This window comes from Myotis davidii, unplaced genomic scaffold (genome assembly GCF_000327345.1).
Source record: "Myotis davidii unplaced genomic scaffold, ASM32734v1 scaffold639, whole genome shotgun sequence".
Taxonomy (NCBI): Eukaryota; Metazoa; Chordata; class Mammalia; order Chiroptera; family Vespertilionidae; genus Myotis; species Myotis davidii.
The window spans coordinates 1517477-1543450 of NW_006290541.1; the positions used below are offsets into that span (position 1 = coordinate 1517477).

The window sequence follows — 25974 nt, forward strand, 5'->3', positions numbered from 1 at the left end:
AAACCAAATCCAAACTTCCTCTATAATCTGATTATGTTATTTTGTTTTAAAGTCAACAACTTAAATCCATAAATATAGCATTTGAAAGGAAGTACTGGATCTGTGTGTGGCATGGAATGAGCACCGCATGAAAACACACGTCACTGCAAAAGACTTAGATTGAGCCCACTTGTGTTTCAAAAAATGAGACCTACTTATATATGTATATGCATGTAGCCAAGTATATAAGTGCATAGAAAGTAACTGAACAGTACACACAGCTGTTAATATATTGTGTGTTTTAAATGAGGTAAAAATGAGTAAAATTTAACAAGTTTTTTCTGGTAAAAAGTTGATGTCTCCAAATTATAGATGAAATATTTGGACTTGTCTACGGACCTAGAAATGAAATTGGCATGTATGCAAGTAAAGGTTCTATTATCCTTTCAATTTTTAGTCTCTTGATTACTTTATGGCTCATAAATTGTATTTTCCTTTGTGAAATGCAGAAAATTACCAAAGAAATGGATGACTTTCTACAAAAATTGAGGCAGAAGGTCAAAATCGGAGTGGTAGGCGGCTCAGACTTTGAGAAAGTGCAGGAGCAGCTGGGAAATGATGGTGAGTTATACATTGCTAATTACATTTTTGATAAAAGAGTAACTTCTTATGACAATATTGAAACCGTTAGCTATGGAGTATCATAATTAGCCCTGAACCCTCATCCCTGATTCCTTGTTGGGGGAACATGCTCTCTGTCTTTGTTTTCCCGTTTTTCATCCTGTAAATAAATTTCTGGAGTTGCTGATGGAGCACTTGGTATGCAAATTCATGGGTAGATTCATCTGAGTCTTTGCCTGTCATACTTCTTGTCGCATCCACTGCCCTGTAGCCTCAGCTCAGGCCCTGTCTCCTGACTGTCCTCACCCAGCTGTGAGGTGCCCTCTGGGTCTAGGGGCTTCCTCTCTGTTGCCCTAACTCAGTGTTCCCCAGAGTTCCCTTAGTCATGAGTCAGCCAGACTCCTCCCCCACCTACTGAACCACAATCCCCAGCACAGGACCCCAGGAAGCTGGCGATTCTTACGGGCTTTCACTTCCAGTGACTCAATAGGTCTACAGTCTGGGGAGAAGTATTTTAGCAGCTACCCAAGAGCTTCTAATGCCCAGCCTGCTGCTGTAGCACTCCCTGATTATTGGAAACTGGCTGGTTATAAATTTGTGTTGAAGACTAGGGCTGTGAATTATTCATCTCGTAGCCCCAAGGCCTCCCGGGTACCTGGCCTATAAGAAAGAGTGGGTGGAAAGGTAGATGAATTGATCATTCTTTTCATCACTGTTGACGTTTTTATAACCAAGCGGAGTTCCATCCACTCAGCGCTGCAGATATAGCCAATTGCTCTGACACGGGTGCAGGGAAAGAAATTGGTGTTTATTGTATAGCACTACACAGGGTGGACCAGGCAGCTTTTGCTGGAAAATCTGAATTCCCGATGGTTTACAGACAAGAGGTTTTATAGAGCAGAAATCATGAGTAATCGTGAGTAAAGAGTCCAGGGTGGTGGGTTGTGTCGATGGTCAGTTCTTACGCCAGCTTCAGCACTCTGACTTATTAAGCTCTTGGGGGCATCCTGTCCGGGTCTTGAACAGGAGGGGTCTGTAAGACATCTTGGGGTTGTGAGTCAGTGACATGATCTTAAGAGCAGAAAGAAAAGAACAGAGCTGTACATTTCATGCTTAACAGGTTATATTCTTGTTATCTTTTATTTAATTGATTTTAGAGTGATGAATGGAGAAAGAGAGAGAGAAACATGGATGTGAGAGAGAAACATCGATTGGTTGCCTCCCGTACATGCCCTGACTGGGATCAGACTCAAAACCTAGGCATGTGTCCTGACCAGGAATTGAACCCGAAATCTTTTGGTTTACGGGATGACATTCCAACCAACTGAACCTCCCAGCCAGGGCCCTTCTCTGTTATCGTAAGCAGACATATATACATTTTGCAACTTGCTTTACAGGCAGGCTACAGGCCCCAGGACATGAATACATTCCAGTGCAGCTATGACTCTTAAGAGGAGCTAATTTCATAACTAACTAAAGCTACATTCTAATATATCTAATCTGCTATGATTTGGCCCAGACAATTCTGTCGTGGGGCTGTCCTGTGCACTGCAGATGTTTAGCAGGGACCCTGGCTCTGCCCACTTGATGCCAGTAGCACCCTCACCCGCATTGTAACAATCTAAATGTCCCCAGACATTCCCAAATGTCCTCTAGAGACAAAGTCACCTCCAGCTGAGAACCACTGTTCTAGATGTAATACCTACTGTCCAAACCTGAGCAGGCTGTGTTTCCTGGACCAATAGAGAGCAATCTCTGTATTCCTTTTAAACTCTCTGTTCCTTTTACCTTAATTTTCCTCCTAGGTGCTCTGCTTAGAAACACTAAACAACATAGTAAGCACATTAAGCCTGGAAACTGTGCTACCTGGTCCCAATTGCTCTTTCTGCCTCTAGTCATATATTTACCCACGGGCTCAGGGGTGTTGTGTCAGTGTAGGACAGTGTCCGTACTTTTCAGTGAGTCAAAACAACAGAATCAAAACATTCACAAGCCAAAAGGAAGTTAGGACCCACCTGTGTCAGAATCACCTGGGGAGTTCATTAAAATACCCCCAGCACTGAGCCTGGGAATCCGCATTTTAACAGCACTTAACGTTTCAGAATTCATTTTGATTTGGGTGTGTAGTCTCCAAATCTGACTACATATAAGAACCACCTAGCTTTTTTAAATCCGATTTTTAGCCTGGCCTGGCAGAGTCTGATTCAGAAAACAGAGCCTAGAAGTCCGCACAGTTTCATCGTGTTGGTGATGCTAATTCCCAGGTTTGGGAGCCGTCGTTGGCTTCCATCTTCCTTTACGGACAGACAGGCTGCAGGCAGAGGCATGACATGGCCCATCACCGAGTCTCCCATCTCCAGCCTAGTGATCATATTTTAAATATGTAATGAAGAGCCTTAAAAAAAATAAACTTAATGGAGCTTTTTCTCACTCTCCCAGTCTGTGGAGATGAGGTGTTCTTTCAGAGCCCGCACTGGAGTTCAGCAGTTTTATTGGTGATACGTGTTAATCAAGACATAGAAACACAAGTTCCATTCATTGCATTCTGAGTTTTCTTTTGTTTTGGTTGCAGTGGTTGAAAAGTATGATTATGTGTTTCCAGAAAATGGCTTGGTGGCGTACAAAGATGGGAAATTCTTATGTAAACAGGTGGGTTCTTGAGTATCTAACTACTGAACTGCTGTCTACTACTAGTGAAATGTTTTCCAAAAAGGTATTTGACATGGCCACCTCTGGGGATGAGGAACAGGTGGGAATGAATCTTCGCCCTGTATATTTTTACATTTGGAATGTTGAATCATGGAACTGTTACATATTCCAAATTGTTATCTATATTTTTATAATTGTTTTTTAAGGACACTTAATCTAATATTTCTGTTGTGATAGCAGAGGCTGGGTCAAACGGCGTCACTATAAGCATATTAAGAAGTACTATGTACTTAATACTCTTGTCAGTATTAAGATCATTCTGTTCAAATATGATATCTGAGAAAGCCACAGTGGAACAAATATATTTTGTGTAATTTGATTGAATAAAAGCAGCACCAATAAACTCTGTGAGCCTTCCATGAAGCATTTGAAAGATAATGAATACAGAAATCTTGACTAAGGAAGCAAAACATGCTTTTGACTGAGCCCTTTCCGGTTTTCCTTAGGGCAGTGATGGTGAACCTTTTGAGCTCGGCTGTCAGCATTTTGAAAAACCCTAACTTAACTCTGGTGCCGTGTCTCTCATAGAAATTTTTTTATATTTGCAACCATAGTAAAACAAAGACTTATATTTTTGATATTTATTTTATATATTTAAATGCCATTTAACAAAGAAAAATCAACCAAAAAAATGAGTTCACATGTCACCTCTGACACGCATGTCATAGGTTCGCCATCACTGACCTAGGGTCTCAACCAGAGAACAAAGGGAAAGAAGGGGAAAGGTGGTGGAGGCGTCATCCTCGCTGCCACAGCAGCCGGGTGACCCTGACAGTGGCTGATGATCATTTTAAAAGTGCCTCCCACTGATCAAGTAACTCCAGTGTCGTCTTCATCCTAGAGTATTCAAGGTCACTTGGGTGAGGCCCTAATCCAGGACTTAATCAACTACTGTCTCAGCTACATTGCAAAAATTCAGCTTCCGAAGAAGAGGTGAGTTTGCTTTTCGCAGAGGCTGCCAGGAATGTGGAGGGATGGCATTGGGTGGGTTGGTGCTCTTTTAAGAATCCCTGGAACCCTTCTGTAAAGCCAGGGGTAGAAGAATGAGTATGCAAATAATGGCACGTCCACTTGATGGAAATTGAAAGAACATGCTTTCAGAGGCGACCGGGTAGGGGAAATGCCTGTGAGTCAGCAATGTGGAAAAGCAACATAAACCCCAGGCCGGGAAGTCTCAAACTGGAGGCCCGCAGAGCAAAGCCCACATAACCAAGTTTGCTTGGCCCATGGTTCAACCACACCTGAATTAGCTGCGAGCAACTACAAGTCTGATTTCACATGTTGGAAAGTCTGGATTTCAGGCTTTTGCTGCATCTGGACACCCGACAACTGGATGCCCACATAGCAGCACTCCCCTGCCCCCGCCCCCAGTCTTTCACAGGCCACTTCTCCCATCTTTCTGACTTCTGCAGGCATTGGGTTTAAGGACCTACCTCTTGGATTCTGTTATCTCAATTCCCATTTTTATTTATTTTAACTTTTAAATATTTACTGTTTTCAGAGAAGAAGGGGGAGGGATAGAGAGGTAGAAACATCAATGATGAGAGAGAATCATTGATCGGCTGCCTTCTGAGCACCCCACACTGGGGATCACACTCCCCACACCGGAGATCGAGCCAGCAACTGAGGCATGTGCCCTGACTGGGAATTGAATTGTGACCTTCTGGTTCATAGGTCGACGCTCAACCACTGAGCCACACCGGCTGGGCAAATAACAATCATGTACATACATGCCTACAGTTAAAAAGATTGACAGGAAATGGACACTTGTTCACAGTGGCTGTATCATGGTGGTGAAGGTACAGGTGATTTCTTTTAAAGACTTTTCATTTTCTTTTCCGTGTTCAGCACTTTATATGTAATACCTTAATGATCAGAGGGAGAAACATTTTTAAATGGCATTTAAACTTCAGAGCAATACTGCACTTTGGTTACTCCTCACCTGAGGACATTTTTTCCATTGATTTTTAAGGAGAGTAGAAGGGAGGGGAGAGGGAGAGGGAGAGAAACATCAGTGTGAGAGAGACACATTGATTGGCTGCCTCCCGCACAGGCCTCCACCTGGGCTGGGGCTGAAGCCTGCAACCAAGGTACGTGCCCTTGACCGGAATTGAATCCGAGACCCTTCAGTCTGCAGGCCGTTTCTCTACCCACTGAGCCAAACTGGCTCGGGCGGCGGTGCTGCACTTTGAAGACGGAATTGATGGGACAGGCGCCCATGCTCAGCACCTCCACTGAGAGGGAAGGGGCTTCCCTTTCCACAGGGGTCTCATAGACTGAGACGGTCTGGGCCCAGCTTGCAGATGGGTGAGGGCACATGGGCATCCATTATCCTGCTCTACTTTTGTGTATATTAGAAATTCTCCATAGTAAAAAGTAAAACTGCATCTTATATCCCAGGCCAGCTCAGTCTTTCCGTTAAGCATTAAGGAAGGATAAAAAAGGCAAGCAGAATGCTGTCCTCAGACAGGTGTCACCTCAGGAGGGAGATCCGTGTGCGGAGTAGCAGTTCTGAATTAACGTGACATGGTTGCTGAATTCAAGAGGCAGAACTGAGGCCCAGCTTGATCGGCCTTTGCCCACATTTCTCAGCAGTACTAGCTGTCGCAGTAAGACTTCGGTGCAGAGTTGAATGCTAGGCAAACCGCCTAAATCCTGATTTTTAGGACAGAAAGCTTTCTAAGATGTATCGGCTTCCCTTCGTGCCATGGGAATGAGAGCAATACTGTTGGGGAAAGTTAATTGAGCTCTTTTTCTGACAGTTTAGGACCCACAGCCCTAGGGTCACCCTGGGAATGGTCCCCAGTCCCCCACCCCCCAGTGTATATGTGGAAGGTGTAGGGGACAAGGCTGGTCTCACCAACTCCAGGACCCCCGAGGGAAGGGGTGGGGGGAGAGTTAGAGAAAGTGTCCCAGGTGCACTGCAAGGTAGGCACAGCCGGGGAAAGGAGCTGGGGTCGCAGTGTACTGTGAGTACTCACTGCTTCCCAGTATGCAGATGACTTCTGCATAAACTGGAACATGTGGTTTTCACAAGACCCTTCAGAGGTAACCAGAGTGGGTGCCAGTAGCCCCTTCCTGAGGCTAGAGAGAGCCCAGAGTCACCCAGCCCAGTAAGAGGGGCCTTGGCCTTGCACAGGGTCCTCGCTCTTCATGCGGCCTGTGTCCTCAGCATTTACAGGTGGTGCTGGCTGGACATCGGGGCTGTGGGGGCGGGGATAGCAGAGGGTCCAGGGAGAAGGCGTCAGCCTCACAGGCGTCCCTGCTAGAACCGGAAGACACTTCAGAGCATACCGTCTGTACACAAAACACTTTGGTCTCATTTGTCAGAATAAATAGCGTACAAATTACTTGAGTTTTTAAGAAACTCTTTTTGAAATTCAAACTGGAAACATGGTGGGGAAAAGTGCTTTTTTAAGAAACCCCTTCATTTGAGGCAGCTTAAAAAGGGTCAGGCTGTTCTCATTTTCTGTCAGGTCAACCCGTCAGAAACAGCCGAGTTTCCTCAGTTCCTGGGAGTTCGTGGGTGACCCTCAGAGCCTTTTCCTGGGCCACGTTGCTTGGTAAAGCAGTGACTTCAGGAGGTCCCTGGCAGAGTTGTCTGGAACATACATTTTCAAACTCCTCAGGGAACTTGGAGAGCTGGTCATCATTTGTATTGACTTTTAGATTCTCTGCCCAATGCCAGCCCTACTGAACAGAATAAAATGGGAGTTTAGGATTTCTGTACCCACGTCAAAATAGAAAAAACAAAGGAACAGGTGAAATTAATTTCAGTGTTTCATTTAGTCCCATATATTCAAACTACAATTATTTTAACTAATGAACATAAATCATTATTATTGATGATTACATTCCTTTTCCACTAAGCCTTTGAAATCGAATCTCAGTTCAGATGAGCTGAATTTCCAGGCTCACAGCGCACGTGGCTCGTGGCTGCCAGGAGGCCCCGCCCAGCGGAGTGTGGATCACACCAGCCTCTGCCTTTTGGAATCACCCAGCTTTTCAGCCCATCTGTCCATCTAGAATGTTGCCCGAATGGGTAATGTGCCTCTGTCCCCTTCCTCTCCAGGGGCACTTTCATCGAGTTCCGGAACGGGATGTTAAATGTGTCTCCTATTGGACGAAGCTGCAGCCAAGAGGAACGCATTGAGTTCTACGAGCTCGATAAAGTGAGTGTTTCTGGAGCGTCCTGGGTCTGGGAAGGTAAGAGGTGCCATGTTGTGGCCACAGTTACAGTGTGCAACCCCGTGGACAGCCGGTGTCTTTTTGTTTTTCCCAGAAAGAAAACATACGACAGAAATTTGTAGCAGATCTGCAGAAAGAGTTTGCAGGAAAAGGCCTCACGTTTTCCATAGGTATGGTATGTTCAGGCTTTGCCGGGAGTGTGTGGTGGGCGGGTGCATGCCTGAAGTTGGACTGTGCCGTCTGCAGGGGGCAGGAGGACTTCAGGAGCAGTCCATCCGTAGGAGAAGCCCACTCCCTGTGTGATGGGCCGGGCAGACTTGCCCTGCTAGGTAATGGCCTCCAGCTGCTGGGCTGGGCTGGGCTCTAAGTTCTTACCCAGCAGGAGCCCTCCTCCCTGCATTTCTCCTCCTGGTCAGAAATAAGAGCATCTTGCATATTAATGAAGAGAAAGAACTTCCCCTCACACCTTTGGGCAGCCAGGCACATTAGTGAGCTCCATAGCAGAGAAGGGGTGGGAGCCTCTTAGGTACATTAGACTGAATTAGACGTCAGCTCGGTTGGTTCTGTAAATGAAGAAACTGAGGCCCAGAAAGGAAAGGCTTTATTCACGACGATGGACCACCACACGGCCGTTTCTGGTGGCTGATGCACTCCTTCCCACGCTCATGTCTCAGGCTTGTTTTTTTGGTAGAATAAGCCTGTCAAATGCTTCAGGCAAGCCGATCTCCCCCGTCAGTGCCGATCTCTCCTGTCAGTGCCGATGAGTCATTACTCAAAGCCCTCTCATTTACTAGTGCTAATGAATGTGCGGGTGCGGGGAGAGGGACTGCAGAGGGAGTATGTGTAATAGATGAGTGGGTGGGCTTTTAAGCAGTGTCGAACTGTGAGATGAACACTGTTCTGACACAGCTTTGAAAGGGTTTTTGTTGCGGTGGAAGCTGCCTGTAAACCCCCTCCCCTGTGATTTTCATTGTCCTGCAAGACGCTGGATGCAGCCGCGGCCAGGCATTCTCCACTCGGAGCCGAGGAGCTGAGCGAGTGGGAGCTGGAGGTCAGCACCACTGAATGGGGCTCTTACCAGATCTCCCCCAGCATGCTTCACTCGCTGACAGAGCAGCTAAATGCAGTGCCCCCTCGCTCTGAGGGGTCCTCTGGGTCCCACTTTCAGGTTTTAGGTGGAATAATGTTGGAAAAACACATAGGTGGAATGAACCTCTAGAACCTAGCCCTAAAGGAGTGTAAGCAGCAGGCTCGAGGATCCAGTCCATTGCACACTCCCTCAGTGACACGTCGTTAGCCTCCCTTTCACCCTCAGCTTGTGTGTCCCCTCCCCACTTGGCAGGAGGCCAGATCAGCATCGATGTCTTTCCTCATGGATGGGACAAGAGGTACTGCCTGGGGCACGTGGAAAAGGACGGCTATAAGACCATTTATTTCTTTGGAGACAAAACCATGCCAGTGAGTACGGAAGTGTTTTTGCGGTTTCATTGTTTGCTTTGGGCTTGAAGGGAGGAAATGGACAAATGGGCTTTTTCCCTTCACCCACACATTCCCCACCAGCCCAGCTCAAGCTGAGGAAAGCTTCTGTCCTCTGGAGGGGTGTGATTAGGGTGGTTAAGGCCCCCTCCCCTCCCTGCTGGGACACCTGACACCTCAGTGGAGGTAAGAATCCAGTGAGCCTACGGTTTGGCTTTTGAATTAAATATTGCCCTCCTCCAGTGCCTTCCAGAACACCTGACCCAGGGCTGCTGTCAAATCCTCTTCGCATTGCAGAGCCCTTGCCATTCTTTTTCCTCTGTATTTTGTTTCCCAGAGGCATTCATTTAGGTTCCAGATGATAGGAGACAAGGAGTCTCTTGAGTCTGGAATTTGTGGGGGGTGGGGGGGTCAGTCCTGAGCATCACACACAGGGTACAGGAGCCCCCACCCCCCAGGGTGTCAGAACCCCCTAGGCCAGGACTGACTCTAAGCTGGAACTGGGAGCAGAGCCCGGTGTTGAAGGGCAGCGCCAGCAGGAGGAGTCCCTGGCGGGCATTTCCCCGGAGCCCTCTGGCAGCCGAGCAAGGCTCTCCTCAGGACAGGCGGTGCCAGGACATTGTCACCGTGAGGCCCGAGGGAGGCTCAGCGCCAGGGGTTCCTGCCCTGTCTCAGGCTCAGCGTCTCCCTTTAAATTCCTCTCGCCCTCCGTGCCCTTCCGTGGTTACCTTGCTATCGGGCGTCCTGGGCCGTACTGCACTCAGCAGGTGCATCATAAATGCTGCATAAGGAGTTTTTTAGCCCTTCACTCTCTGGTCCCCTCCAGAATTCTTGCTTCCTTCAGCTAAGATCTATCCTAGGTGGCCCTGCCTTTCAACATGAAAGGCACTTCTGGATACAGAGTTTCATGTCCTTTCTGAATTATGAAATGGAGATTCAGAAAGGGTACGTAACTTGCCCGAGCTGGGAGCACCAGAACAAACTCCCTGCTCTTTCATGAGTGTGCTTTCCCGTCAGCAAACCCTCTCCAGCGAGTGAGAAAGGTTCTAGTTCCCAAAGGAACGCCGTTCTTTTCAGGAGGCGTATCGGCCAGCCTTTTCCTACTGACAGAACCAGTTTCTAGTCACATCCCGCACCCAGCACTCCGGCCGCAGCGGTGCTTTCAGCACCGGCTTTGGGAGAAGGTAGCTGATGCAATGACCCCGAGGTCTCGGGAACGGCTAGGAGCTTCTTCAGTCCTCCCATGGGCGCCATCTCCTGCAGGCTGAGGGGAGCTATCGGACAGGAGAGAGCACCTTTCTGTGAGGAGGCGCTTGCTGTGCGCTCCAGGTCCCTCGGTTGGGACTTTGCACAATGCAGCCCAGTTCTTGAGCAAGTCAAAAAGTGGCTTCCCTTGGGAATTCTTCATTTGTGAATTCATTTCCTAGTCTTTTTAACTGCTACACTGTCACACATCAATTCTGTTTTTCTAAATCTTGCCTTCTTTTAAGAAATGGATACTATTTTTAATGTTTTTATTGATTGCAGAGAGGAAGGGAGAGGGAGAGATAGAAACATCAATGATAAGAGAGAATCATCATCAGCTGCCTCCTGCATGCCCCCTACAGGGGATTGAGCCCTCCCTCGTGTGCCCTGACCGGAATCGAACTGTGACCTCCTGGTTCATGGGTCGATGCTCAACCACTGAGTCACACAGGCCGGAGTAAAAATGGATGTTATTCCATGGAGGGTCCCCCACCCTCATTCTTAAGTCATATGCACTCACTGTAGAAAACGAGGAAAGTACGGAGAAGAAAGAAAAAGTCACCTGTCGTCACAGCTGACGTGCCTCCCAGGCTTTCTCCTCTCTGCACAGACATGATCGCACATGTGGGACTCCTGCATGTTCACTGTTTACTTCCTGCTTTTGTTCTCAAACCATATTTTATTTCCCCCCACGTTAGTGAGTCAGCTCTGCAAACAAGATGTTAGTGGCCATATAACATTCTGTCATGAGCGTAGTTCATTCACCCGTTTCCCTAGGAGAGGCGGCGTCTTGCTGTTGTAACGAACACTGGTCAGCGCTCCCACATCATTCTTTGCCCTCAGCTCTGTTCCTCTTGTCAGTGGTTTTCTGGAAATGGGAGTGAACAGTCCAGCATCTCAGCCTTTTAACATGTCGATTCTTAAAACTTTAGGCACAGAGCTGTCAAATACTAGCTTTACACGCTGTTCACATTCAGGGATAGACACTTTGAAAGCTGTTTTCTCTCTGTATCAAGGCAGATGTTTTTGCAGCTTCCAGGGAAGTGGCACCTGAGCTAAGAAGCCATTTCCCTGCCGACCACCCCGGGCTCAGACCTGCCTGCGAGTCCTCTCCCGAGACAGCATCTGGCGGACCGATGCTGCACCAAGGGAGCCGCCTGCTTTGAGCCCCTCGAGAGCAGAGTAAAGGAGGAGGCCTGGGCCTTGCTTTTCTGAGTACTTGTCAGCTATGAAGCCCCTCACCCTTCCCACCAGCCACAGACCAGGATCTGAAAACCCAGCTCTGAGTTCCGCTTTCGGCTGGGGGAGACCTGGTTTGCCTCAGGAAGGAGATGGCCAGGCACGAAAGACGGGCCCCGAACTGCTCTGCCTGGCGTTCCAGGGCTGCAGCTCACCGTCACACACTGCGAAGCAGCCACATGCTGCCGGCGGGCAGCACGCCCTCAAATTCCCCTTTCCTGCGCGTGCCCTGGTGGGCGCCCAGCAGTGGTCCCAGGACACTGGACACCTTCCAGCACTTACTGTCAGCTCAGCTCTTAGGACATCCTGGGCCTCTAGAGCCCGTAGCTTTTATTCCTTATTGAGGTGCTTGTACAGCCCCCACAGTGACTGCCCCCTCAGCCAGGAGAAGCCCTGCTCCGCACTCTGAGGGCACAGCCCTCCGCTCTGTGCCCACGACAACTAGACCTTTGACCGATGCTAGTTAAACTGACCTGAGGTCAGCGTCCACGGGCAGCAGGAGTGAACTGCAGGCCACGGAGTCTGTCCGCCCGCAGGAGTGTCGCTTCCTCTTAACACGGTTTCCTCTTGGTCTCCATTGTCAGGATAATTGGAGTTCACTTCTGCAACAGTGTGTGCAGAACTGGGGTGCCATGGGGGCTGAGCCTGCTCAGCCCCTCCCCCGCTGTCTGAACCCTGCAGACACTGCCTTAGGCTTCACCGCCTGGCCCGCCAGGTGGGGATTTAAATATTCATGGGCGGTTTCTCTGAGCTGAGGCCTCTCCTTTGGGCCCGTCATTCACTCTAACAAGGTGATCACCGCAGTTATTCATCCCTTTGCCCCTTCACTCCCTTTATCTTCTCTCAGGAACCGGTTTTGTTTGGATCCTGGAAGCTGAGCTTCCGCAGCCCGAGCCACTCTGTCTGAGGCCTCACTGCTCCAAAGGGGCCCTCGCAGCTCAGTGCTTTGGCTCTGCTGCTGCCTCCCTCCAACTCTGGTGGCAAGCTGTGTATAGCCACCGCGCAGAGGAGGCCGGCCCCTGGCCGGAGGGAGGACGGTAGAGGTTGGTGGGGTTTGTGGTGCAGATGCTTCGCTGCCCTCTGAAAGCAAGCGGAACTAAAAGGGACCCAGCAGCCCGACCCAGCTGAGGGAGGTTTTGATTCTCTAGACCCGGCTTCCGTGGGTGAATTACACAGTAGCTCCCAGCCCCATCCCGGCAGGACCAGGTGAGACTCATGCAAATTAGGCATCTGCCAGGCACACATCTGTCCCCAAATGTGACATCCTCTCCAGGGAGGGGCAGGCACAGCTGTGAGCCCTCCTTCCTTCAGCGGTCACTCTGCCTCACGGTGCACCTTGGCTGGCGTCTGGGAGCTCCTGGCTCCACTCTGCTTCTGTTCTCACCCCGTTCCCCAGAAAGACCCTGCTGTAGGCGAGCCTCATTATGGCCTGGAGTGCCGCTTTCTGGTGGCTTCACAGGTCTCAGGTCCTGACCATGGTCTTCAGACCCTCCGGGGCCTGGCCCTGCTGGCCCTTCCAGCTTCCAGCCCTGCCTGGCAGGTTCTGAGAGATGAGCTGCCTTCCCCGTAGGGAGCCGGTCACATGCTTGTCCCTTCCCTCCCTCCAGGCCTCTACTCAATGGCCCCTCCCTGGTCACTCCAGGTTCCCTTCTCTGTCCAGGAGCTGAGAGGCAGCCCTTGTGTCGTTTTGTGGGTTTGTGGTCACCCCTGTATCTCCAGTTGCTGAAAACATCCAGGCAGGGAGCAGCTGGGTGAGAGGTGACTACTGACTGCCCCTCCTGAGTCTGTGGCACTGGCTTCTTCCGGACGCTGCAGGAGTTCATTTCCCCTTTGAACGTAGTCCTCTATGGTGGTATGTACCTGCCAGGCCATTTCTGAGAGAAATCTGGCTTTTCTAAAGTCAGAGGAATTACTAGAAGTGGTTCCACAGCTACTTGTTTAGGCAGCGGATACAGGGCCTCTGGTGACGACGCCCGCAGGCTCCCGGGCGCACTGGGAAAGGGCATTCACGGCGCAAGGTCAGGGCCTCCTGACATGGCCCCTCCACCCAGCACACCTTGGGCCCGGCCGCGGCCCCTCCGGAAATCGTGAACTCGCTTCCCCTGGGAGAGCGTCTGCTTGGGGCTGGTTAATCTTCAGGTGGGAGAGCAGGAGTGATTTCATGGGTCAGTCAGCCCTTTAAAAGGATATCAGGTTTTCCGACAGACTCTTTATGAGAAAAACCTATGTTCTCAGCCGCTATTTTCGTTGTATGAAAACTAATTGATTTTTCTCAAGATTTGGAGTTGGATTGCTTATCCAGTTTTATGAGGAAATCCCATGAGAGGGAAAGCAGGAGCTGTGCCCCCACAGCGCTGGGCAGCATGCCCGGTTCATTCACCTGAGACAGCGGGACTGGGACCCACAGTCACGGCGCCCGCCCTCCTCCCCCGCAGCAGCGTGTCAGGTCCTCCCAGACCCGGGCCCTCAACTCTGGAGTGTAGTGCCCCAGATAAAACACTGTGAACACCCAGACAGCCGGACAGGGCTGCTGCTGGTTCTGCCACAAAGATTGCTTTCCGGCGCCTTACCCAGATCCCATGGTCTCATCAGCTACTCCCCAGCGCTGTGGGAGATGCCACCACTCCCACTTTCCAGGTGGGGCGTTGCCCAAAGAACCCCCCTCATCAGTGGTAGAACCAGGATCTAATCCAGGCCACGTGGCTCAGACAGCCACATGGGGCTGCTTCCAGTTAAATGAATCAAATTCAGTTTCTCTGTCCACTAGCCATATGGCGAGTGCTCCATAGTCACGTGTGGCACATGGCTTCCGTCAGCTCGGAGACAGGCGTGTCCATCACAAGAGACCTGAGAGCAGGGGCTCTGGCTGTGGCTGCCCCGCTCCCGTGGCTCGTTAGAAAGGCCCAGGTACGGTGGGAAAAGGGCGATGGCACTGAGCGTCCTGTCACCGGCCGAGCCTGCTTGTTTATAGAATAAGCCTTCGGCCTTCACAAGAACACCACGAGCTCACCAGCATAATTACCTGTTCCCGCTGAGTCACGGTTCAGGAGAAGGTGACACCCTTTCTCGGCGTGACTGTCTCTGAGTTTCCAGAGGAACGAGGTAACCGAGGAAACCCTCCCTGCCCGTCCAATGGCAGGTCCCTCCTTCCTCCGGCAGCCCTGGCCCCAGGCAATGGCTGTGTCTGCTTCGTGTCTCCGCAGGGCGGGAACGACCATGAGATCTTCACGGACCAGCGGACCATGGGCTACACCGTGATGGCCCCCGAGGACACGCGCAGGATCTGTGAAGAGCTCTTCTCCTAACGCCCTCCGTGGGAGGGCAGGAAGGCCCAGCGACAGCCCGAAAGGGTCGCCCGTGGCCAACCCCGGATCCCTCCCTCTCGTGCTCACTGACATTTACAACCGTCCAGCCCAGGACAGACACGTAAAAACACTTCCTGAAATGAAGCCCCCGTTAGTGCCGGCTTGGTAGGAGCCTTGAGACCAGGGCACTGTGGTCATCAGCAGTACGAAGCTAAGTGACCTCTGAACTCTTGTGTTCCCACCTCACTTCCTGTTTGAGAGCCACAGACCTCAGCGTGGCCTGTGGACGACTGGCCGGGCAAGTGACAGCTGACCGACGGAGTTTGCACTCCGCTGGCCTGGTTCACAGGTTAGCTCAGATCCCCTACAGTGAGGGGCTGGGTTCTCTAACCATCGACTTGGGAGACAATGGTCCCAACAGCCCTTCCCCAGGGGCCGGCTCTGAGCCCAGGTTCAGAGAGACTAACGGGTGTCACCCTTCACCAAAGAACCTTCTGCCTCGCCTCCCAGGGGCCTGATTTGCCTGGTTTCTCGGGCATCAGGTGAAAGCCACGGTAATTAACAGGGCAGAAGCTGCCCTGTTTCTCTGCAAACCTTTGAATAAATAAGCGCGGGACCCTGGCCCTCACCCAGATTCCAGCTTCGGGGCTGGGACAGCCTTGGTTGGGCCTGGGCCCTCCCCGCCTCCCTCCCAGGTTCTGCAGGTTCCTCATGGGACTGGAAGGCCCCTCCAGGCCCTGGTCCAGAGCAGGGCAGAGACGGCTTGCCCAGGCAACGGTTAACGTCGATTCCCAGCCTCTGGAAACATAGGGACCCACAGCCCTCCACAGCTTGGTACAAGGGCCCCAGGCGGCTTCAGTCCACAGCGTGACCTCTGCCGGGGCCCCACCAACCTGAATCCATGCGCTTTGCACCCCCCACCTTCCCACCCCCACCAGGTGCTTTCATCACAGAAGAGCCTGGCCTCCCCCCAGAGCTGTCCCCAGGCTTCTCGGCTCTGGACAGTCTGCCCCCCACCACACGGTTGACGTTTTTAGTGGTTCCCAGGACATGCCATCGGTGGCATCTTGTCGAAGTGTTTTGCAAATGTACTGTAATGACCTTTCAAGGTGACGAATAGCAAATTAAAGTGATTGTATTATTTCCTATTTCTCTGATTATTTTTTATGTCAACCTGTTTGCTCTTCGGTCGAATGGGTTACAGTCCCTACCACATAGGTAACTAAATTTCAGTAAAGCCCATTGAATGGTGGGTGTGAGCTATCGCTAACTCAGGCAACCCCCCAGCAACCTGGTAAGCAGGACTGAGCCCGACTGTATAGATGAGGATGAGTGAAACCATCCCTCAGCCTCGCAGAGTTCGCAGGATAAAGACCACCACCAGAACCCTAAATGTGTGCTAAGTGTTGAGCAAGAGGGAAGCACTGAGGCTGCACCCTGAGCAGCCTATGGCTGGTAAGAAAGCAGGTCCCATGCCAGCACCGCAGCCGCGGCCGGTATTCAGCCCTGGAGTCAGGTCCCTTGGGGAAAGGCCTATGTGCAGGGCGGGGGTGCAGGGCACAGCAGGGGCTGCGGGCATCAGGCCTCCAGGAAGGCCTTCCGAGCCTCCTGAGGAGCCTAAGCCTGACCCTGCGGGAGGAACTCGAGGCAGCGATCTGCAACAGCTTGGTGGGGAGCAGATGTGGATTCAGGAAGGGCAGGGCGTAGGTGGCTTTGAATCACTTCCTTTCCAAGAACTGCTTCCTCTTCCTCTTCCCCCAAGAAGTGCTCCTTGATCTCAGCCCTGCAGGCACCTGGGCCGGGCCTCCAGGCCCCTCCACCTGTCTGCCCTCTGCAGCAGCCACTCAGGTTCTGGAGCTCATTCCACCCCCCACTTGCAGCTGGTTCCCAGTGTCACCTGCAGCTTTGTGCCCAGGCCTCCCTCATGCCACCGGGTAACCTCCTCTTAGTGTAACATGCCCACAATCTCATGGTTTTGAGCTAAATGCCTACTTTGGCCTCTCCCTAAACAGGTTCAATGGGCTGGTCCTCATTTTTCCTAATACACTTTTTTGGTTTGTTTTTAGCGAGAGAGAAACATCAATTTGTTGTTCCACTTCCTGATGCATTCATTGGTTACGTATATGTGCCTGACCCAGGATTGAACCCAAAACCTTGGTGTATCGGGATGACGCTCTCACCAACTGAGCCACGCGGCCAGGGCCTTTCCTAATAAACTCTGGAAAAAAAAATGTAGCCTTAAAATAAAAATGTTCACCTCTGCACCAACCAAGATCCTTATCCACCTCTCCTGAGAAAGACTGTCCCAGGGCGACCTTCCCAGCCCGACACACGTGAAGACCCTCCCGGAGCGGCCCTGCCTGTCGTCCAGCCCAGCCCCTCACCTCCTCCCGCCCTCCTGGAAGCCAAAAACTCGTTCTCACGGCTCAGCCTCACACAACCAAAGTATAAACGCATCCACAGGGAATCTATCCACAGGTGACCAAGTAGCATTTTCTGTTGTCACAAAGCCACGTTCTACTGCTAAGCTTCCTACGTTGAGCCTGACAGTTCAGGGAAAAGGTATGATCCCATTTTCTGACTCAACCCCAAAACAACCAGCTGCGAAGCACAATGACTCAGCCTGGTGTGGGGAGCCGCCCTTACCCTCTGGCTGGGAGGACAGGACGAGCTTCCTCACAGCCAGCTCCTCGTTAACAAACAACACACAGCCGTGCACAAAACAACCTTTATTGACAGGAAGGTGGGAGGAAAGATTCAGATTTAGGAATCCCGGGTGCAGCTCCCATCTCGGTCACCAACACCCCAGTCCTCCAGAGCCCAGAGCAGGTTCTATATGTTGGGACTGAGTGGGAGAGCGTCCCTTCCAGCTCTGGGGACATCGTGTGGCTCTGGAATACCCATTGAAGAGCTGTTCACACAGGAAGGACTGCAGGAGCAATTTGTAAAGGATTCCACACACAGGTCACCTCCGAACAGCAGATCCGATCCCAACCCACTGGCAGGCAGAGTCTGTGGGGTCACACAAAAGACGGGGCTCCTGGCAGAAGTGGCTCCAGAAGTGTGGTCTGTACCCGACAGGCAGCCTCCAGGGGCCACCTGGGCACACCCAAGGCTCGCGGGGAAAAGGCCACCTTGGACCCAGCAGAAGGCGAAGGCAGGAGGCAGAGAGCCGTGCAAGGGGCACGATGGGCCAGGAAAAGGCAGATCGAGTCACTAAGCGTGGTGTTTCACTGCACACACGTCATCACACACACTTTGTGTTAAAACAACTGCGCCAGCCAGGGGCCAAGCAGTTCCAGCCTCCCACCCCTCCGACGAGGCCATCCCAGAACGCAGACAACTGGGGGCCAGTGCTGCTTCCCGCCCCCAAAGCCCCATCTTCGGTCTCCAGTCTGGAACACCCTGTCTGCCCAAAGCCAGCTTTAAAGGGTTCACTTTCCACGCTGACAAATGGATTCCTGACTCCACATCAGCCACATATTTCAAACGCATTACCCAGCTAGTTCTACTTAAAAATCCCAACGACAGCCAAACCAAAGCACAGCAAATACAATCCTAGAGAAGATCTGTTTACCGGGACTAGCTACAAAGGCTCACCATGTCGGCAGAAAGCGCAAACAGAGCTGGCTCCGGTGAGAGCGGCAGTTACTTAAAAAGAAAAACTCCTCACATTTCTTCAGGCCTGTTTTCAAGACAACCCCTTCGCTTAACGTGTATTTCTCCAGCGTCTGACTTTCCCAGGCTGTCAGAAAGCAAGCTACTTACTCTTTTCTGGAAGGATCGGGAGAAAGGCCTGTTTTAAAACAAACACCCTCCCCTCTACGCTCCCTCTCCCCTCCCCATCCGCCACCTAAACAACAGGGAGGGGATGTGCAGTGGCTGCTGGGACCTAATCACTCAGCTTGAAGGCAGCTGGAGAAGACCAGGCTTCTAAGGGTGAGGATTCAGCTCTCAGCTCGGCTTTCCCAGGTGGAGGGCTAAGGGCTATTGGGAAAACTTTTCCCGACCCCCAGCTATGACACCTCCTGCTGCAAAGGCACCTAAGACCCTCCCACCCCTGCCCCCTGAAGCCAGCTCCCCTGGAACCAACCAAGCCTAGAATCAAAAAGCCTGCTCTGCCCAGGGCCAGGGAGACACAAGAAGGGGGCGCTACGGTGGGAATTCATGCTGGGGAAACACACAGGATCCAAGTATGTCACCACCCGGGCGAGTTCTGAGCCTCCCACCCCAGGAGATGGGGATGAGGGACTCTGTGGGCTGGAGAAATACCACCTGACCCACCCCCTGGGCGAGGGCCGCACCCTCTACTCAGCCACCAGCCGGGGCCTCTCCTTGTTCAATGCTTTTAATACTTTTCAGATGGTGCGGTTGTTATGATGGTCAGAGGCTATGCTGGTGGCCCAGACACCCAGTGCCTGCCCCCGACCCCCTTCCACCAGGAGATACTTGAAAGGGACCACGTTCCCCGCTCTGAAGCCGTATCTCGGGCAGGGGAATGTCATCTGCAGTCCGGTCCTGCCTCCTCCTCCCTGCGGTCTCCCACAAGCCCAGGAGAAGGGGTGCTCCTGGCCTCTCCTAGGAGCTGACGACGTGGCCGGACCAGGTCTCGTGCTTGGTGCCTGGCGCCAGGTGGGTGATGACCACCTCCACGGCCTGCAGCTTCTCGTGCTTGGGTGGGATGGAACACATCTTGTAGGTGACCTCGTCGCCTTCCACCGGCACGTACTCCCCTTCCACGCTGCGGGGTGGGGGGGGGAGAAGCACTCAGCGCCCACTCTCAGCCAAGCCCAGCCGTGGGATGCCACGCCCAGGACACCGCCCCTGCCGGTCAGAGGGCCACCCTGGACTTCTAGGGGAACTGCCCCTCCCGCCCTGCACCCTGCCGTCAGAGGGAGTCACCATGCCTCCGTGGTGCTACGCCGCCCCAGCCCCCCAGCCCCCCACTGCCCCAGCCTCTCCCTTCCCTCTCCCTCTGTGCTGCTGCGGAGCCCGCACCCCATCAGCTGCTGCCCTGGGACCTCTGACGCTGAGACAGAGGAGCTCAGCCTGGAGGTGCTCACACTTTACGGTAAGCGTGGGCGACCCGGGGCCTCTTGGACAGAAGAGCAGGGGAGCCAGTCTGAACCAGAGAGAGAAACGAGGTGGCCCCACGGGAGATGAGTGATGCCTGGCGGAGTGATTCCCAGCCACCGGCCTCACGCCCACTGGTCCAGGAGTCCCAGAACCCAGGCTGCACCTGCTCTTCCACTCCCCAGAAATGGTGAGCCTTCCAGAAAGATCCTTTGTGCTTAAAGCCAGTTCGAGGAGGGTCTTCTCCCCTGGGGCCAGTCCCTGAAGATTCCCTCACTTTCTATAGGATGTGAGTCACCATCCCGCCCATGGGGGTGATGTGCCCATCTTGCTGCCCCCTTGATGAGACCCCACAAATCCCCTTGAGGTCCTGAGCGCCAGGGCCAGCTCCCCCAGAACTGGTCTGTGTCAGTTAAAGAATCACAGAGGAAATGCAGCTTCCCTCTTCGACCTGGCGACCAGGGAGCTCAGGATACAGGGGCAGCACTTGTCGCAGCAGCACCAGGCACCACGGGACCTCTGCTTCCTCACCTGCCCCCACCCCCGTGTTCCTTACTAACTTATCTTTCCTGATGCCCGGAGCATATCCTTGTAAACCTCCACAAGTCCTTTCTGGAAAGAGGCATGCACACCCACGTGTGCACGCACATACGTGATGCGATGCTTTAGCGTCCTAGGTCTACGCTGGACAGGGGCCCTACTTACTAGTAAGACCTGACGCGTGAGCAGTGGGAGGGGATAAAGAAAGGGTAATTCTCCCACCACGGCCAACCTCTGCAATCGGTTCCTATTTTCAAAAACATGGTTTCTATATACAGGGTGAGGCAAAAGTAGGTTTATAACTCTTCATGTGGAAAATGACACAATAATTAATAAATAATCATACAAGAGTAAACCGCGCTTTGCGCACTCACCACTATAAACCTACTTTGGCCCCAGCCTGTGCAGAACACAACTTTCCCACAAACTGAAATGAAAGATCAGGGGATGCTGAGGCCACAGGGTGGGGCGGGGTAAGGGTGCCAGGTGAGGTCCCCACATAGCTGAAGGCCGGAAGTGGAACGCAGGCCGCAGGCAGCCAGGGCCTACATGCGTGGGCCCCGCCCTGGGCCCGCCAAGGCCTTCCAGACACTCAGGAAGGAAGGATGTCGCCAGTGAGCAAGTGACTAGGGAAAGGATCCAGCTCCAACTTCCCGGACCAGAGGGGCCGGGCAGGAAACCACCCTGAGGCCAAACACAGGGGCGCCCCTCCCCATCCACCAGATACACTGGGCACTCGGCCCCATCCCACCCCAATGGGTCTGCACACACGCACACAGACTGTCACCTGCAGCATCACATACACCAGCACCACCAAGTGCCGTCTCACAACCCCACCCCTAAAAACAGTCCCACCGGGTCCCACATGCCTGGCCTCACCCCTCATCCCTGCACCCATCATGGTCACATACTCTCCCTGCCACTGAGGAACCAAGACAAGGCCCGCCCGGCCCGCCCAGCCCCGCGGACTCACTCGGAGATGTGCAGGAAGATGTCGGGGCCGCCGTCAGCCGGGGTGATGAAGCCGTGGCCCTTGGAGCGACAGAAGCATTTGCACACTCCTTTGTAGATGGGGCCCTGCGAGGCCCTCACCGTCCTGACAGAGGAGGGGGGGAGTGTGAGGGACCCCACCAGCCCTTCAGACAGACACCCACTCTCCTGGGGCCCACCCAGCTCATCCCAGCCCTGCCCACAGCTGTGCCCCCTGAGGTCCTGGCACAACTCTGGGGGCCATTCACACAGAACCCAGTACGGGTGACTCCCTGATGACCCTGGCAATTGTTCTCAGGACTCAGTCCCCCACTGAAAAGAGGGTATTAGACTAAACGCTGACAGCAAATCAGTAATCAATCCGAGCAGCAGCCTCCACTCACTGGGCCTGAGGTCTGCATCTGCCAGGCACCGTGTGCATCCTCGGCAGCACCGTGGCAACCCTGCTCCTGTCCCCATTTTGCAGCTGAGGAAGTTGAGGTCTGACAAGGGAAGAGGCTCTGTGTGGTTAAAGGCCAGCGATTTAAGACCCCAGCGGTCTCGCCCCAGCTCGCGACAGGCTCCAGTGGGCCTGGGGCCGCGCCCTCCAGAGTTCGCAAGGCACTCTCCAGTTCTCGCCCTGACCCCAACCCCACGTCTCCCCCTGTGACAAACAGGGTCACTGAGGCACAGAGATGGCCACCGGTCTCTGGCAGCCTCCCCAGCTAGCCCGAGACTCACGCGGAGAAGGTCCTGGTTCGGCGAGTGGGCAGCGGGCTGGGGACCACATTGCTCCGGAGCGGGGATGGTGAGCGGTTGCGGGCCCGCTGGGTGTCGAGCAGCCCGACCGAAGCCTGGTGGGTGGGAGGCTGTGGTGGCGCAGGAGGTTCAGATGACATGGCTGACCTGGAGAGAGAGGGGGGCTCTGAGGGGCTCACACCCCGCAGGGAGGCCCCCGATGCATCCCCACCCCCACCTCGGGGAGTCTGCCATCGGAGACCCATTCCTCTCGCTGTGGAATGCAGGTCCCAGCTCCCTGAGCGTGCAGCTCACAGCCACGGCTCACAAACAGTGTCCACAAACGCGCTGGCGGGCCCAGCGGGTCAGGCGCCCCCCAGGGTCTGCAGCAGCCTGCCTCCCTCCATCACAGCGCAGCTCAGAAAGGCCAGCTGGTGCCCATGACAAGGACGGCGATGGTCCCCCGTGTGTCCTCAGTGCCCAGCACAGACCTGGGGCGGTTAGTAAATACTGTGACAGGAAGGGAGGGGAGGAGCCAGGGAGGGAGCGGGGTTTGGAAACAGGCAGGCAGGCCTTGCTTTATGCCAACCCCTAGATCAGGACTGCAGGCTGAGAAACATTTTCTGGACCCTGCTAAGCGCCAAGGGGAGGAGAGGGGAGAAAAGGGGAGAGGGGGGAGGGGGAGGGGAGGAGGAGGCAAAAGAAATAGCTCAGTGTTCATCCAGGAAACTCTGGGACACAAACCAAAGACAGGCTCAGACACCAAGTCTGGATCCCCGGGGCTATGACAAGTGGCATTGAGGGCCATCTCGAAGGCAGCATGTCCACCAGCCCCTCACGAAGACCCAGCCGCTCCAAGTTCACCAGGCTGCTGGGACCACCGATTACCTCGGTGATCTCCCAACATGCATCAGGGGTGGGACCGGCCGCCGGAGGGCTGGGGGAGTGCACTCCACAGGGCTGCCTTGCTCGGGACCTTTTGCCAAGATCCGGAGGTGGCCCGCTGCACCCAAGGAACACCACAGGGTGACTACAAAGGCGCCCTCTCTATCGCGGCCTTGGCTCAAGGTCAAGAACAAAGAGCCCAGGCCAGGAGCCAGGGGGCCCGGGTAAGTCCCTTCCCCTCTCGGGGATGAATTTCCCATCTGCGGGGGGGAGCGCCTGCTTGGGCTTCGACTTCGGGAAGGCCACGAGGGAGGCCAGGAGCCTGAGCCCAGACTCGCCCAAGTTCACACAGAGGGCGGACAGAAGCGGCCCAACGGGCTTAAGTGCCTCACACGGGGCTTTCAAATTTTAAATGTGAGCTATCTTTTATTTTTTTATTTTTTATTTTATTTTTTAAATATATTTCCAGCAGTGTCACTGAATACTAAATGTTTGCTTTTAATCGCAGAGGGCAGACAGAAGCGGCCCAACGGGCATAAGTGCCTCACACGGGGCTTTCAAATTTAAAACGTGAGCTATCTTTTATTTTTTATTTTTATTTATTTATTTTTTAAATATATTTCATTGATTTTCTACAGAGAGGAAGGGAAAGGGATAGAGAGTTAGAAACATCAATGAGAAAAACACCAATCAGCTGCCTCCTACAAACTCCCCACTGGAGATGTGCCCGCAACCCAGGTACATGCCCTTGACCGGAATCGAACCCGCGACCCCTCAGTCCACAGGCCGACGCTCTATCCACTGAGCCAAACCGGTTACGGCATGAGCTATCTTTTAAACCTCCAGGAGTTTGCCTCAAATTCCAGGTTTCCAGCTACTCGTGAGAAAAACTAGCAGCGCTGACAATCTGCTTCCCTCATTTCCCGTAACTATGTGGCCCCAGGGCACCAAGGTTTCAAAGTCACCCAGCAATGTCCCCTCTGTCCCCAACCAAACCGCCGAGCACCCGGCCTGATTCCTCTCCCCAAAAAACAAAATCTCTGCCCCCACACTCCCTACCACCACCCCACCCTGCCTGGTACCCCACCACCACCCACCACCCCCCGCCTGGCAGCTCCGGGCTCTAGCTGGCTGAGAAGGGGCCAGCTGGCCTCTGGAGGACCTGGCATAGCTTCCTCCTGACCCTTCTCTCAGCTGCAGCCACGGCCAGGGAGGACCGGGAGTCCGGGGAGCCCCCACCTCAAAAAGGCCCCAGCTGCGAGGCTGGGGGTCAGGGCTCCAGCGTGACCCACCAGCACAGGTCATAGAGTCCTGGAATGTTCCATCGCATGGGGTTCTGGGAAGGGGCCAGCCCAGAGAAGGGAGGGCCCCGCCCCGGCCACACGCAGGCCGCCCAGGGCAGCAGGTGGGACCACAGTAGCTCAGTGACACCAGAGTGAGGTGCAGAATGCCCTCCCCACTTCCACCTCTAATCCCCCTCCTTCCCTCTGGGTCAGGCACATCTCACTCCAGACCCCACCACCTGCCAGCTGTGCGATCTTGGGCAAGCTACTGAACCTCTCTGCACCTCCCATTTCCAGGCCCGGGAGATGGAGATAAGAGTCCTGACTTCCCAACAGGATCATGAAGATGAAATGAAATAACACACGCTGAGCGCTTGGCACACCGTCTGCCCCCAACAAGTGAGCAATAAGTGTCAGCTATAATTGTTGTATAATTGTCATCATAAGATTATTCAACAAATGTGTGCCCAGTGCCAGGCCCTATTCATGGCACTGGAGACACAGGGCTAAATTTGGAGCCAGAGAATAAACAGGTAAATCAATATATGAACAAGATCATTGCAGATTTCCAAAAGGGCTGGTAAAAATACACAGACAGAAAGAACAGGGTGGGGGTGCTTCCCTAACGAGCTTACAAGCTGGATCCTGAACAATACGAGTCAACCATCGGAAAAGCAGGAGGAGGCAGGGGGCGGAGGGAGATGCCTGTGCAAAGGTCCTGAGGTTGACAGGGGCCCAGGTACGACTGAGGCCAGCAAAGAGGCTATGAGGTGGCTGCTGGGGATGGAGAAGGTAAGAGGCAGGAGGTGGGGTGGGTGGGAGGGAGGGCAGGGCCAGCGCAGGAAGCGTTGGGCATCATCAGCATCACCACATGTGTCTTCCTTTCTTCACGCCTATTTGTCTGTCTGTCTGTCTCCATTCCCCTTGCCAAGCCCATCTCCACCTGGGTTAATGAAGCAGGCCAAATTGGGCCCCCTTCTCATTCCACCCCCACCTCCTCAGCTCCCCCAATACACTCAGTCCCTCAGAGGGGCCATCAGAAGCCCATGACCTGGTGGGTAAGCAACCTGAGGGCAGCACGGTCCCCTCTAGGTCTCTGGGGCCCAGCACCAGCGCTGCCCCAGATCAGGGTTTGGAGACAGTCCAGGGAATGGCCCAAGGACTCCTTACCCAGCACCAGACCCGAAGCCCTGGCTGGCGCTGACTGCACCCTCGGTGTGCTCAGCCCCGTGCACAGCCGCAGGTGGCGGCCACGTTCATGCTCACCTGGCAGAGGAAGAAACTCAGGCACTGAAAGCAGGAGTGACCGGGGAGGGGGAAGGGAAGTGCCAGCCTGGGAGACCCAGAAGCCTTATTCACCACCACCCTGCAGCCGCACATGGCCCATCTGAGCTGGAGAGCAGCTGGGCAGCTGGAGCAGGCCTGGCCAAGGGCCTGGTAGGGAGAAGGAGGAGGAGAGAATGGCCTCTGTATGGGGGAGGCCTCAGTTTAGGTCAAAGTCCAGCTGTAAGGAAAACAGCTGTGGGAGGGAGTTGCCAGTCACCCAAGAGCCAGCTCTGGGGCCCTGTTGCTATCCCCCTCCCCCAACACACACACACACACACACACACACACACACACACACACACGTGCTCACATGTGCATGCAGCAACCCCAGCCCCCCAACTAGCATAGTCCAGGCTTCTTGCTGGGCAACTGTGGTCCCAGGGGGGGGCCTTGGAGCA

The 25974-nt window shown here is 53.5% G+C and overlaps 2 protein-coding genes across 9 annotated transcripts in view; one reads left to right on the top strand and one right to left on the bottom strand.

Annotated features, from left to right (window-relative positions):
* PMM2 (phosphomannomutase 2) overlaps positions 1-15910 on the top strand; it is a 23177-nt gene extending 7267 nt beyond the window's left edge. For both annotated transcript variants that reach the window (XM_006763597.2, XM_015563795.1), the window contains 7 exons: positions 489-600; positions 3173-3249; positions 4151-4242; positions 7382-7481; positions 7592-7667; positions 8840-8955; positions 14661-15910. In XM_006763597.2, the coding sequence (XP_006763660.2) occupies positions 489-600; positions 3173-3249; positions 4151-4242; positions 7382-7481; positions 7592-7667; positions 8840-8955; positions 14661-14762 (675 nt within the window). In that variant the 3' untranslated portion in view covers positions 14763-15910. The remainder of the gene's footprint in view (positions 1-488; positions 601-3172; positions 3250-4150; positions 4243-7381; positions 7482-7591; positions 7668-8839; positions 8956-14660) is intronic.
* CARHSP1 (calcium regulated heat stable protein 1) lies at positions 1388-25581 on the bottom strand. 7 transcript variants are annotated; one of them, XM_006763590.2, is made up of 5 exons: positions 25517-25581; positions 22086-22250; positions 21749-21847; positions 21349-21471; positions 17477-19503 (listed from the first exon to the last, which is right to left on the bottom strand). In XM_006763590.2, exons 2-5 carry the CDS (start codon positions 22241-22243, stop codon positions 19341-19343), a joined length of 543 nt encoding a protein of 180 aa, XP_006763653.1. In that variant the 5' UTR covers positions 22244-22250; positions 25517-25581; the 3' UTR covers positions 17477-19340. The 7 variants fall into 7 exon arrangements, with proteins under 7 accessions (XP_015419284.1, XP_006763653.1, XP_006763654.1 ...); XM_006763591.2 differs by lacking the exon at positions 25517-25581 and adding an exon at positions 24207-24266; XM_006763589.2 differs by lacking the exon at positions 25517-25581 and adding an exon at positions 24143-24195.
* Between the last annotated feature and the right edge of the window lie 393 nt (positions 25582-25974).